General features: G+C 49.7%; 1 protein-coding gene across 1 annotated transcript; it reads right to left on the reverse strand.

The window, feature by feature from the left end:
• Positions 1-1,601: 1,601 nt before the first annotated feature.
• Positions 1,602-13,553, reverse strand: NT5C3B (5'-nucleotidase, cytosolic IIIB). Its single transcript, XM_019550399.1, has 9 exons — positions 13,473-13,553; positions 12,444-12,542; positions 11,720-11,789; positions 10,836-10,882; positions 9,580-9,665; positions 7,434-7,523; positions 5,142-5,304; positions 3,691-3,891; positions 1,602-3,170 (listed from the first exon to the last, which is right to left on the reverse strand). Exons 1-9 carry the CDS (start codon positions 13,473-13,475, stop codon positions 3,060-3,062), a joined length of 870 nt encoding a protein of 289 aa, XP_019405944.1. The 5' UTR covers positions 13,476-13,553; the 3' UTR covers positions 1,602-3,059.
• Between the last annotated feature and the right edge of the window lie 422 nt (positions 13,554-13,975).

Here is a 13,975-nt window from a genome sequence, read left to right on the forward strand (position 1 = left end):
TGGGAAATTAAGTCATCTGCACTGGGGGAATCCGTGTGTTTGTGCCGTTTCTCCCAGCTCCAAGAGGAGACTGCTAGGTTTTTAAGATGTCAGTGGATCTCTGTCAGCTACACACGTCAGCTACACGTCAGCCTGGTTTTTGTGTGGGTCATCTCACTGCCCATTCCACCCCCACCACACACACAGCTGCCCCCATAGTCCCTTGGGACAGATAACTGGCACCTGCAGTTGTTAGTGTGGAAAAACGCTGGTCACCAGCAGCGAAATGGGAGGGGCCTGCTCACAGGTTCTGACTGCCCTGTGCAGGTTTCTTTGCATCGTCCAGCTGACACCGCCAGGACAGGACAGGGGGTGAGGCACAGCAGAACGTCGCTCCAGTCCTGCAGTGCTTCTGTTGCTATGGCAGTGTTGCCCCAGGTGACTGCAGCTGGAACACAGCTGCAACTTTGCTTGGGCTTTTACCCATAGTGCTTCTGCACTTAAGGAGTCAGGAGCCACAGCTGTCCTCTTCAGCTCTGCCATGGGCTTCTTGGGATGTCAGACAAAGCACTCAGTGCCCTCTGCCTTGGCTTCCCAGCCCAGAAATGGGAATAACCAGCTCTCCTGCCTTTGCAAAAGGGATGCTGAGAAGTGCAGTTCCTTCCTGGGTTCTCTCCAGTAGCTGACCTTACAGCTCATGCAATGGACCCAGATGCATACAAACAATGTGTGCCTTTCTTTTTTTAATCCAACATACTTATTTTAAAATATGGAAAAAAACCCACATCCAACTGTGAAACAGGGAGCAGGGAGTGAGCCACGTAACTGTGAGAGCCCAGGCCAGAATTTACAAGGAGATCAAAAAGTAACATTTCTGTTATCAAACAACACAGGGAAATAGGTTGTGAGCCCTCCACAGCAAAACAACCACGAGACAAAGGGCACCACTGCTCCAGGGACAGGATTATTAACAATTAGCAAAGTTAACAAAATAAGGTTCCTTCCATCACAGTTGGGCAGAGGAGGCAACTTGGGGAAGAGATATAGAAGCCACTTCTTATGCAACTCAAGTCCTGTATCTTCCAGACTAGTGTGGAAGAAGATGGAGTTTTAAAAGGTGAATGCAGGAGCTCTGAGAAAGGCTGTGACCCCAAACTGTTGCAGAACACATACAAAGACCAGCATGACAAAAAACTAGTTGCAGCATACACAGCCACACTGACAAAAAACTAGTTGTACCTTGGATGGTGCCGTGCTTGGAGTTTAAGATTCTAGTTTCCCCATAAAAGTCAAATGCCAGTGAAGCCAGAGCTCACACCATAAGCTGGGTGCTTATGAAGCCACCAGCTTTCATGCCAAACCCCACACAGGGACAAGGTACCAATTCCTGACTGCAAACAGACTTTAGAAAGTATTTATATAAAGGAAACTTCACACAAGTATAAACGCACACATCTTCCAGGTCCCAGCTCTGTCCCTGGACTGTGCTGTCTCAGAAGATAAGCATCACATCAGTCAGAGAATCCCCACTCACTCACCTCCATTTCAATCCCATCCAGCTGTCACTCCCAAAGGGAATCCTGGAGAACAGGGTTGCAGAGGGTGAGGCTGTTTTTTTTTTGTTTTTTTTTTGTTATGTATGATCCATGGGAAATTTTACAAAAATAGAGGCTATTTATGACACATAATGTGCTGCTTTTAAAACCCAGTTCTACTGGAACAGCTTGCCAAAACACTTTGTAAAAACTAAACAAGACAACACACGGATCACTCCCTCCTCCTGCCCCTTAGCCTTCAAACTGACTACCCCCAGAGCCCTACAGCTGTGTGGCAACCAGTGCACACTGTACCCTAATGTCCATCACCTCAGACTCCATCCCCTTCAAGACAAACCTATTTCCTGGCAAATTAATTGCAGCTTCTGCAAGCCAAAGCCCAGCCTGAAGGGCTGGGGAAGCCTTGCATGAGCCATTTCCAAGTAGGATTCATTCCACACTTCAATCCAGTCCTCCTGCCACTTGGAAAGCCACTAAGCAAAACCCTCCTCCTCCCTAGTAATGGCTAAACCCAGGTCTCATCCCATGAGCAGGTCCCAGAGGCAGTCAAAGAGCAGGTACCCTGGAGATCATACAGCATCAGGACCACACAAACCGCTCACAAATTCTGGTTTTCCATGTTCCAAGTTACAACCTTAAGGCCTCCTCCTATGCACATGCTATTGCACGCCTGTGCTCTAACACAGGTCTTTTGCTTTTGCTCCAGGCTCAGTTTCTATTGCAGAGGGTCTGTATGCTCAGCCCTTCTGGTTTCCCAGGGTGCAGGAGGATCAGGGCAATGCACTCTAAATCAACTCACAGGCAGCATGTAACACCAGAGGGCAGCACTGCAAACAACCCCCCAAGATCCTAGGGTAGAAGAAGCAGAACACTGACCAGAGAGCATAGAGGAGCTGGCTTGGCTACAAGACAGCAGATCTAGAGGGTTTCCGCAGCAGATGACCATGCAGGCACTCACCCGTACCAGCAGGCTGAAGGGCTGCAGTGCCACTGACCCACTTGGTACAGCACAGCTTGGGTGCTTTGCAATTTGCATGCAACATACAACCAGAAAACCAAGAGCGAGGCAGCTGCTTCCCTACAAAGGGAGCTGATGCAGCAAAACCCAATAGGCCCAAACCAATGGAAGAAGGTTTGTCTCCAAACCCGGGGCTGAGCAGAGATCCTACTTCTGTGTGCAGCTGCCCAGGGTGTCTCCATCCAACATTGAGTTTGCTTCAGAGCTGGAACATCTATTGGCCTGGAGCTATGTGGGTTTGGGGCTGCAGGTTTTGCAGTGGTGTGCAGAGATCAGGGGACAGAGCAGTCTGGAGGAGCTAGCCTCTAATTCCAGCACTGGCAAAAGGAGCAGTTTGATAAAAGTTGGTGATGGACACAACACAAGGCTGCCCAAGTGGGGGGGAAGGGGCAGCTGCCAAAGGCATCAGGATGGATTCAAGATGACAAAATCCCTGACTGAGCAATGGAGAATGTGTCCCCAGGGGCCATCCTGAGAGGTCTGAGTTGGGATCCCAGGTCCCACACTCAGGTTTCTGTGAAGATGTAGTGAAGGATGCCATTGACCACATCCAGTGTCTCATCTCTCTCCAGTACAATGTCATAAGACTCCAGGTACTTTCCTCGATGCTCCTCTACCTGCAGGGAGGGGATGGGGGTGAAGGGTTAGCTGCTGCAAATCAGCGCATCCTGCCCCTACACCCAGATTATCAGAAGAGAAAATACAGGCAGTGTTGGGGACAGGTACAAGATCAGCTGCCCTGGAGGAAGCAGGCGGGGGGATGGACTCCACTGACTATCCCTAGGGCAGAGCCTGACAAAGCAAGCTGACCTTACAGTTTCCCAATGCAATCCCTCAGAGCTGCCGCTGGAGATGACTCCCCTCTAGAAATCACGGAATCACTTACTCCATGGCTCAGTCAGCCCTTGCATCTCAGCTGAGGTGGCTAGGGAGGGCATCAGTGACTGTGATGGCTGATCCCATGAGGTGGACACCCACCCATCAAGAACTTGACTGAAGCCCATCAAACCTCTCTCATACACTTCCAACATTTCCCTGCACCATGACACCTCACAGTTCCTCTACTGAACACCTGGGCCATGCCAGGGCTCACATTGGTAGAGTCCTCCCGTTTCCCAGGTCTGGGTCCCTGCTCACCTTATCATTCAGGAATCCAATCTTGAGGATGTTCTTCACACTGGCAACCCCATCTGCCATGGTGAGGTCTCCTATGGAGTCTCCCAGCAGGATGATACTGGTCTTGGTGCTCAGCTGCTGGAAGTACTCTGTGTTGTTTAGGACTGAGTTGTTCTTGTTGTAGGTGTGGATCAGTGGACTTTTGAAACCTCTCAGGATGCCCTGGGCAGCACAGGACAAACAAATAGGCTGATCACTGGGTGTCTCAGGGCTGAAGGAATGAAAGGTCAACAGCAGCTTTCTCTAGGAGGGCAGCTGTCCCCCTACCCCTGGGCCCTGCTTAAGAGCCACCCTTATATTCAGTGAAGGGCTGGGCACAGCACCAGAACCCTTTGGCACTACTCTATGAACTAGCCATCTGGCAGTGTCCCTTTCTCACCATGGCACTCTCAGGAATTGAGGGCCTATTTCTCAGCAACTCAGTCCCCTTTAGGCCTCCCTGGGTGTACACAGGGCTGTAAGGTTGTGCAGAAACAGTCCCCTGAGAATGTCCTTTTGCAGGGCACCTTCCCCAGTTGGCAGAAAACAATCTAAGGCTTGTGTACGAGGGTAGAACATGAATATGTGGGAGCCTGGCTGTGGGGGCCCTGCATGGGGCTATGCTCTGCTTCTACAGGACTGCAGGAAGCAAAGAATAAATCTGAGCAGCCCTGGGGCCAGCCAGCCCAGCCCCAGAACTCACGGTTTAAAGCCACCTGACTCTCCCCTCTTCACTGCCCCTGTCTAGCCATAGGGCAAGAACCGAGTCACTGGCAATCAGACCCCAAACACCTAATGGCAGGAAAGAAAAAGTGGCAGGTCGTCAAGACTAAGGCTTTGGTTTCATTAGGAAAACACAAGGCTATTACAAAGCTCACAGAGATTTCCCAGGTCTCAGCACCTTCCAGTGAAAGTAACCTGCTGTGCTGCTTTCTAGGGGGTTGGAGGCCAGACAGGACCATGACCCCTGTTGTTTTGGGCCTCAAACAGTATCCCTAGGCCAATGCCTGAACAGAGAGTAAAAGTAACTCAAAACAGAGGAAAGAACAGCAGCCCAGGTTCTTTGTATGTGAAATACAAAAGGTGAAGGGCTACTTGTACCCTTTTTCCCTATCCTTGTCTGCCTTGCTCTTGGCAGCAGGGATTTTCTCTGACTGTCCATACAGTGCCTTGTGCAATGGAGCCCTGGTCCCACAGAATGGAATGGGAGAAGGGGTTACTGCAACACAAATAAAGTATCATTTTTAAGTGATCCTATGGTTAATAATTGAAAGTGTTGCCTTAGCAGCAGGGAATGACAATTCTGTTGGAAAAAATGGCTTTGAACCCAATGATGCCCCTCCCTAAATATTCTCCCCTCCCTGAACTCTGTGCCAAGGAATTGCTTTTCTCTGCAGAGTCCTGAAAGGTGAAAGGCAAGGAATGCAGCTCACATAGTCATCAAAGTCCATGTAGTTGGACACCACATTGATGTTTGGGTGGAAAACATTGGCCTGGTGGATAATTTCTTCCAGGATATCACCCACGCCAGCCGAGAAGATGAACAGGGGCACGTTGTTTTTATGGAGCTGATCAAAGAATTCATTGAATCCGTCCCTAAGAGAAGAAGGGGGAAAATGCATGGCATACAGCATCACAGAAGCACCTTTCACCCCAGGGTCATCAGCAAACAGGAAGACTGCAATGTGATAAGTGCTTTCCTCTCCAAGGCAGGGTCTTCTGCCATGTGGCCCAAGCCACAAGGGAGCTCCTTAACTTATGCTCCTTAACCTCCCTATATGGCCTTAGGTTTACCAATCAATTTTGCACTGTGGGTAAAATCCAGTGCTGCTTTACAGGCCAAGACAAGGCCTCAGGTCTCCACGGGTTAATCAGGGCATGGACCTTTTACTGATCCTCTGCACTAGGCTGAACTGTGCCCACCAAAATCTTTTTCCTCATGGTACTCAAACTCCCTAAATCCTGTCCCATAAGGCACTAAGCTCCATTCAAAACCTGAAAAGAATGCTCCACAGATGACTGCTCCCACAACTATTCCACCATCCTGGCCCCAGACAGAAAAGACTGGATCTCATTTCTGTATTTAGGACCTTCTCTAAATGCTTACAAAGAGTTGGGCAGCTGTGGAAACTGAGGCACAGCGGGGGGAAAGACACTTGACCCAGGTCAGAGATGGAGCCAGTGTTAGAGCTGATATCCCAATTCAGGGGTCTTGACTGCAGGGCTTTAGACCATGCAGCCTTCTACTGCCAGACATATCAAGATGCAGAAGCTAAGCAAGAGTCTCCTGATGCCTGTTTAGCTCAGTGGGTCTGGAGGAAGGAATTTAACCCTGAGAGAACAACATTCCCCAGGAGGAGCACAGCTGCTAAAATTGACTGAAGATCTAAGTCCAGCTAATGTTGCTAGCAAGGAAGACTTGCTCTAGCACCCCCTCCTCTGTGATTTTGGTCAAGTTGCCTGTAAATTACATAGGATTGCCAAGCTGGTCAAATGGTCAATTAATCCATCAAATATTATCAATTGATTTATCAAAGATTATTTAACCTGTCAAAGATTATAGAAATATTACCCAAAAAAACTACATTTTTTGTAGTTTTCTTTACAGAAATATGATTTTTTGTTGTTTCCTGACACATTTCTTAATGGAAATGTGGGCTTTTCCTGTGTTTTTTTTTTTAAACAATTTTAGACCTATATTTGATAGATCAATTGACCAAACTTAATTTGACCAGTCAAACACCCAACCCTAAAATTACCTTCAGGGAGCATGGTGCTTTGCCTGCCTTAGAGCTGTCAGACAGCAACTTCCTATAGTAAGACTCATGAGCCAACCAGGATCAGATGGCTGAGGTGCTGGGAGTCCAGCTTCTCAAAACCACCCCCAGCAACCCTGTCCTGCCTGTTAGCCATCTGCTGTCTCCAATTGGCTCTCTTGCAAGCTCCTCGGGCCAGCAACCATCACTGTTAACTTAAGGGCAGCATCTACCCCCGGAGGCCCCAGTGCTGGCTAGACCCTCCGATGCCACCACAGCACAAAACAATAAATACTACTATCAGAGGGACCCTGTAAGCAAACGAGCATGGGCGTTTCCCCTGCACGCGCTGCAGCACATCAACTGCAACTCTGTGGCAGTGACCCAGAGTTGAAATCCCTGCAGTTACTCAGATGCTAACAGGTACCTTATCTTGGGCTGTGCAAGTGAGCAGACCCCCAGCCACTTCCACATTTGTCATCTGAGCCACACAGGAAGCTTCTATTTCTGTAGCTGTGGCTCTCAAGAAAGAGAAAGAGTGGCTTATCTTTAACAGAGCAGCAGTGCTTGCCAACCACCTCCCCCAATGGCAGCTGATGATCCTGCCAGGCTACACTAAGCTGGCTCTGCTGATAAGCAAGGTGGAGACGGTTCTCTACACAGGAAGGACCTGGGTTGCAGGCTGAACAGTTCTTAGAAAGAACGCTAGGCTGGAACTCATGCGACTGCCTTGTTTCTGCTTTGCATAAAGCCAAACTCCCAGCAGGCGGTAATTTTGATCCATCATACAGCGAAAGTCCTGTTTGGAAGGGGCTGAGAGATGGATCAGAGCTCAGTTTAAGGCCTCTTTTTTTCCTCTCTTGCACCCCCAGGTTCTAGACAGCACAAGCAGGAGCATGATGAAGTCCCTCGGCCATGTATTCTCAGAGAAGGGGGAGGAGAGGACATAAGCCGTCCCCAAGTGAGTACCTCAGCATCACCTCCGATTCTTTGACTATCTGGGCAATGTCTCTCTTCAGAATCTTCTGCTGGGATAGGAGGTCATGGGCCCGAGTCCACCTGGAAGCAAATGGCAAAGTGAGCTCCGTCTCCAAGGCAGTCAGGCAGCCTGCATGGAACTGTCCTCAAGGATGTTATAGAACCAACCAAATCATCTCCATGGTAAACAGTTGCTTAAACAGAGCTATGACTACCTCTCTGCTTCACATGTATGGCTTGCTATGGGCAAGCAGCTGCCAGGAGAATGGGAGCACTTCTTGAGTCCACGCATTTCTTTTGCATTTATCACCCAAGTAATCAGGATGTCAAATACACATCTAAGACTGAATGTGCTGTGTCCACTGAGGCCTCTTGCCCCAGCACTCCTTGATTCAGTTACTATTCATCTATTCTCAGTGCCCAGTTATCAGATGAAAAACACCATATTCCCCCCCCGCCCAAAAAAAATCGGCCTTGCAAAATCAGGGTGCATATCTTTATGCACGGAAGCCGAGTATTTTGGAGCTGAAATAGAAAAATGGAAACATGGATGACAGCTGTAATAGCTGGCCACTTTTCTCCATGCTGGCCACAGGGAAGGAAGGGTGGAGCCAAAAAACAGCCAAAAGCTGCTGCTAATTTGGGAGCAGCTGGGAAAGGATTAAAACTCCAGCTTTTGCTGATGTTGCAGAGTGTACTCCGCCTCTGCAATCAGGGCTCAGCATGCATGTCTGATCTGGGGGCATTTGGTATGCAGGAAAATATGGTAACTTATCTATCACCAACATATCAGGTGCTCAGGGATCCCTTTTGAAACTGGGCACGAGCAGGTAAGTAAGCTGAAACCACAGCTACATCAGGCATGGTGGCACTATCACTCAAATTAGGAATAATGAAACTACATGCCTGAAGGAATACAAAGGAATTGGAATTTGCTTGTCAGGCATGAAACCAGGATAATTTATTGCTGATGTAAATCTCAAAGGGCCCTTTTATAGCTTCTGTGCCCTGCCCTCAAAGGCAATGCATTCTCCCAGCTGACTTCTTGTCCTTTTTGTCATTGAACTTATTGGGAAAGTTAAACTGGGAGCTGCAAGTTTTCAAATGAATCTACCTAATGATCAAATCGACTGAGATGTTCTGGACAGCTTATGAAGCCTGAATGATATCACACTGGGACCATGACGTGCCAAGGCATTCTGCATAAGAGCCAGTGAAAGAGGCAATTACAAACTTTTCATTCTGAGGCTACAAGGCATTAACTTTGTGCTGCCATAAAAAAAAAAAAATTATGACAGTAGAAAAGACAAGTGAACTGACATGAAAACACTTTGTTGCACTACAAGTGCTTACATTTTGTAGTACCAACAAAAGGTGGTAACAATTTGTGCCACTTTTTTTCTGGTTGACTTCTGTTCACTATGGCAGGAGAGTGTGGGGTGCCAGTAGTGGCCTGGACTCTCCCACCACCCCAGCCAGGAACTACTTTGGCTTGAAGGGACAGATCCTGGGGGAAAAAGAGCCCTGGGTGCCCCAACCAGATCTGGTACATGCACCTACAAGCAGGGAAAGCACAACTCTTGGGGTGTGGGGGAATCCTACAGCAAAAGGAGAAAAATGCACTGGGGTAATCATTCCCCCAGCACAGATCAGCAAGCGTGGAGTGGGGAACCTTCCCTAGGAGTTCCTCCTCTACTTGCACATGGCCCCTGCCTCAGGGATGGCAGCATAATAGGTGTGCTGGCACCTGACATGCTCTTCTCACTGCTGCCCCTGGGTTGTGGCACTATGTGCAAGTGGAAGGGGAACCCCTAGGGGAGCTCCCCACTTGAAACCCCTGCGGAGGGATTCCTCCACCCCTCACAAAGGGGGGCATATCTGCAAGCAGAGGTTTTCCAGTTGTAGATGCATGCCAAGTCAGAGTGGAGCACATGGGACCCTTTTCCCCACAGATCAAGCCCCTGAAAAGCTGGGGGCAGGGGACTGACCCTGGGGGACAACAACCCTGGGGACATCTGTTAGACATCCATGAAGACACCTTCTACTGCAATGTTTCATGGCACAGCTGATCGTGCTCCAAAGACAGCATCTATTTCCAGCCCAAGACTTGTTAGCTTTTGCAATTTCAGTCACTCACCATTCAACCATGAGAGGGCATTTCTCTTCCAAGGTCCGGTTGGGATCGATTTCAATGGGATAGTAATAGTGCAGCAGATCTTTTAACTGGAACATTTGACAAGTTTCAAAAGAAAGTGCAATAAGTGCAAAGTCTCTAAAAAACAAACCGAGGAACTGCACATTCGCTAAATGCATCAAAGTTCAAAATCAAGCCTGAAACAGTTTGGTAAATGAACACAGGGCTCCCAAAGAGGACAAGGGTTTAATATGGCTTTGAAAATCCTGCCAACACTGGGCTTGGATCAGATGCTCTAAACTCAAATGAAATGTTCCTTCCTTTCTTGCATCACTGTTCCACCTGCCTTGAAATAGCCATGATTAGATAAAAGCTAGACAGCAGGTTTGTCAAGTTTCCCTTATAGGTCTTGCTGGAAACACTGATCAATATATACTGCTCACACAAAAGTTTTGCTGAAGTATTGGTCAGCTTAGGCCTGAGGAGCAAACCTGACCCTTGCATAAACTCTTTATGTAAACAACACTTGGCATGTGAGCCAGAAGGGCACTCCGGGCAAAAGATGGGAGGGAGAGCTGGCTATACAAGGTATAGGATAGTGCAGTGCCTGAATGATAAGACTAGAACAGGAACACCCAGAACAAGACCATCCAAGAGATTCAAGATACAGATGGAGCACAATTTATAAAATGATCAAAGCAAATTATGTAAAGAGAAATGGAAATCAAGGAAACTTTGTAGCAGCCTAATGGAGTCTATGTGGTAGTGAGCTGACTACCTTGTCACTGGTACAAACAAATGCCTTAACTCCTGGTAGGCAAAATGTGTTAGGGCTGTGCTTGTAGACAATAAACCTAGCCAAATCTTTGCCGCTAAACTGAGCCTGTGGTCATTTTTTATGACAAGACTGGTGTTGGAATCTCCTGGCTGCGACTTTGTCAACACCACAGTTCTTGGGACAACAGTGACAACACATCAATAAAATCCTACGAGGACAACAGCAACAATGACACTAATCAGCCTCAATGACATCCCTCATCTGCACAAAGTGCCTGCATCATCTTTGGCTGAACTGTCACTGGAAGCTGGCTGTTTTCTTCTTTGGAAATGGGTGCACATCTCTGCCCCAACACTATGTTCTATTACCTTCTACGTGTGGGCCAAGAAAGCAGACACCTGGCAGGTACAGCAGTATGCAAGCAACAAACTGCACTGTATCCAGAGTTAAAAAAGACAATGCCTTACCACCCAAAACGTACCTCTTTCTTGCCTTCTTCAGTAATGACATGACTGTTATCTAAGATATCTGCAAAGACAAAAACAGTCACTTATATGGCCCAGAAATACCCATACCATCTTCTCTGTCACGTAGAAGGACAGGAGTTGGCACTTCCAAAAAAAGGGATTCTAGGTGCCCAGCTTCAAATACTTTAAAAGGGCAGTTACTCTTCCAGGATCCACCATAGTTTGTGTCCCCTCTAAGCACAGAAGCCCAAATTTGTAGTCCCCTCTGAAACTCTTTACTAGGCTCCCTGCTTATGTCCTACTCCAAATTAAAAGCAACAATATAGCTGGGATTTGTATAGTCTGAGTAAAAAGTGTACAAGAAGATAGTACTAGCAAGGGACTTAAAGGTAGAAAGGGGATTGGGACTTTCTGGTCACATAAAGGAAGGCTGGAAAGCCAAGAGTGGCAAAGAGGGTGTAGAGGTGAGCCCAGAATGGCAGGGGCAGAGAGGCTGAGGCAGGAGTCAAGTTATATGCAACTCAGAAAGGAAGGACAAAAGTCTGGGATTTATGAAGAAAGTGAGGAGGGAAAAATCTGTGGGAACTGGGGTGGAGACAAGGGCAGTAAATAGAAAGCCAGCATCTGCAATGGGTTTTTGGAGAGTTCAGAGTAAGCGAGACAGAAGGAGAAAAAGCTGTCAGCTCAGAGATGGCCAAGGCATGGAGCAGAGGTGGAAAGCGGATCAAGATAGATGAGTGGGAGAGTTTAGAAAGGTCTTTTGGATGCAGGGGTGGAGGTGAGATGGAAGACAAGCATTGACGACAGAGGCAGGAGGGAGTAAGGAGAAGAGCTGGCAGTAAGGAAGAAGGTGATCCCAGAAGGATCAGTAAGAAACAAATGAGGCAATTCAACTCACTGTGTGAAGTGGGGCACCGCCGTCCATTCCATCCAAACCGACTCAGCGTCATGTCAAAATCAGAAATGACCTGGAGAACACAGGGATGATGGAGAAAAGGACAAAGTAAAAAAGGAACCAAGCACACTGCAATTTTAGAGGCACATGGGCAAGGGCTGTTATCTGCAAAGACCTGAGCCTATGGACAGTACAAAGCACTCACTACCCAAGGAGACCTCCTCCTAGCTACAAGGCATAGTCTGGCCAGAAGCTCTGAGGTTCTGCTCACAGCTCTGAGAGAAATGCTCTCCTAACTAATGGATAGGCCCCGCCCCTCTCTTTGCCTCAGTTTCCCCATCTATTCAACAGAGATGATCCTGCTGATCCACCTCTCAGGCCAGCGTTGGAAGGATGGGTTGATATTTATAGAGCACCCGGCAGAGAAGGAAAAAGGATGGCCCAGCAGCTAAGAGAGCAACATGGGCCTCCAGAGAACAGACTCAACTCCCAGCTGTTCCACACTTCCTGTGTGACCTTGGCCAAGTCACTGTATGGTAACAGCTTCTCCCACAGGCGTTGTCACAATAAATTTAAAAAAAACAAAACCCAAGGTGCTCAGACATCCTGGGACACACCTTACAGTTGTCAGGTGCTGCAGAAACAAAGCAGGATGTTACCATCCCTTCTCCCTACCCCCACACACAGAGTCACTTCAATGCAAAACTTCCTGCAGCAAAAGAGGTACCTGCAGTTTGTTTATTCCATCTTTCTTGATGGATGAGATTATCCCCCTCACATGGTCAGGGTTTTTCATTCGCACAGTCATTTTGTCTAGTTCCACAATCTGCAGGCAGAGAGGATTGCCAGGTAAAGTGTGATGCTCAGAGATAGGGCCAAGCTGCAGATGCCAGCACCGCCATGGTTTAAAAGCCACTCCCAATATAAACTTGCACTGTAAAGGGCTTTAGGGAAGAGTTTTCCCCTTGTGCCCCAAAAGTAGACTGAAGAAAACCAAGTGCTGAAAGTTGATACGGTGGAGTCTCAAACATTGTTTCCAAATCAAACTGACCCTAATGAGCAAACAAACAAACAACAAATTTCCCTCCCTGTTTCTGGAAAGCCCTAAGCAGAAGTACCAGCTGCAAGGGGCTTAGGCTCTGACCCCAAAGCTGCCTCTGTGACATTAAAGAGGCAAGGAGATCCACCTGTATGGATACAGTTGCAAGACTGGGCCTTGCTGAGAGCTTCTACAGAGAGGTTCAGGGGACCAGACCCCAGCCGGCTCTCAGACGTGCAGACTCTGCAGAGTGCACAAGGATGGGCAGAGACCCATCAGCTTACAGCACTCAGCCCGGGGGAACAGAGATCTGGGGGAGACGTGGTGTCGTTTCTACCCAACCCCTCCACAGCAACAAAGCTCTGAGCGATGACATGCTCGGAGGCGATCCCCAGCGGAGCCCCGTGCCGAGCTGGCTGGCCTGGGCCTGGCCTGCAGCACAGAAGGTGCCAGCAGGGAGACCCGAGCCAGCCCCCAAGACCTGGGCAGCAGAGAGGCGCCCCTGGCAATGAGGACCCGCTCCAGCATACGGCCCCCGTGCCACAGCGGCAGAGGCGGTCCAGCTTCCCGGCCAGGGGGCTTCAGGAAGGGGACCCCCCCAAGAAGGGCATCCCCTCCCTCCAGGGGGCCCCCAGAGCCTGTGCTGGGTAGCAGAGCTGCTCTCGGCCCCCCGCCCCGGACGCTGCCAGCCCACGACCCCCTCTCGCCCGCCCTCACCATCCCAGCCGGCTCCTGCTCGCCCCGCGGAAGACCGAGGTGCGGCGCCGCGCAGGCGCATGCGCAGGCTCCGGGGGAGGAGCCGCGGCGCGGGCCAGTCCCTGGCGGGGGAGGAGCGGGCAGGGCGAGCCCCGCGCCGGGGCTGGGCGGCCCTGGGGGAGGGGCACGGGACGCTTGATGTAGGCTGCGGGGTGCTGGAGGGAATCAGGAGCCGGTTTGGAGGCTGGAGGGCTGGCACCTGGGGGTGTCGGGCGGGGCGAAGGGGTCTTGCAGGTGGGCACGGGGCACAGCCTCACCACGGGCACCCCAGGAGCCTGCCTTTGGGACAACAAGGTGGCCCCATGTCATAACCCGAAGCCGGGCTGGCACTGACTGTCTGTCCTAGGGATGCCTGCAGGCAGCTGATAACCAGCAAGGCGCGTCGCCTGCTGTCACCCCGCGGGGCTCTGCCGCCCCGCCCCGCCCCGCGGAGGCCAAAGGCCCCCGGGCAGGGCGCGCGCAAA

The sequence above is a fragment of the Crocodylus porosus genome, unplaced genomic scaffold (assembly GCF_001723895.1).
Source record: "Crocodylus porosus isolate Cpor-Errol unplaced genomic scaffold, CroPor_comp1, whole genome shotgun sequence".
Lineage (NCBI taxonomy): Eukaryota > Metazoa > Chordata > Crocodylia > Crocodylidae > Crocodylus > Crocodylus porosus.

Excerpts from the sequence above, each read along its gene's own strand:
- NT5C3B (XM_019550399.1), bottom strand. Across the intron at positions 7,524-9,579 it reads TGCCCTCTCATGGTTGAATG|GTGGACTCGGGCCCATGACC; the intron begins GTGAGTGACTGA and ends ATTTGCTTCCAG. Across the intron at positions 3,892-5,141 it reads ACATGGACTTTGATGACTAT|GGCATCCTGAGAGGTTTCAA; the intron begins GTGAGCTGCATT and ends TGTGCTGCCCAG.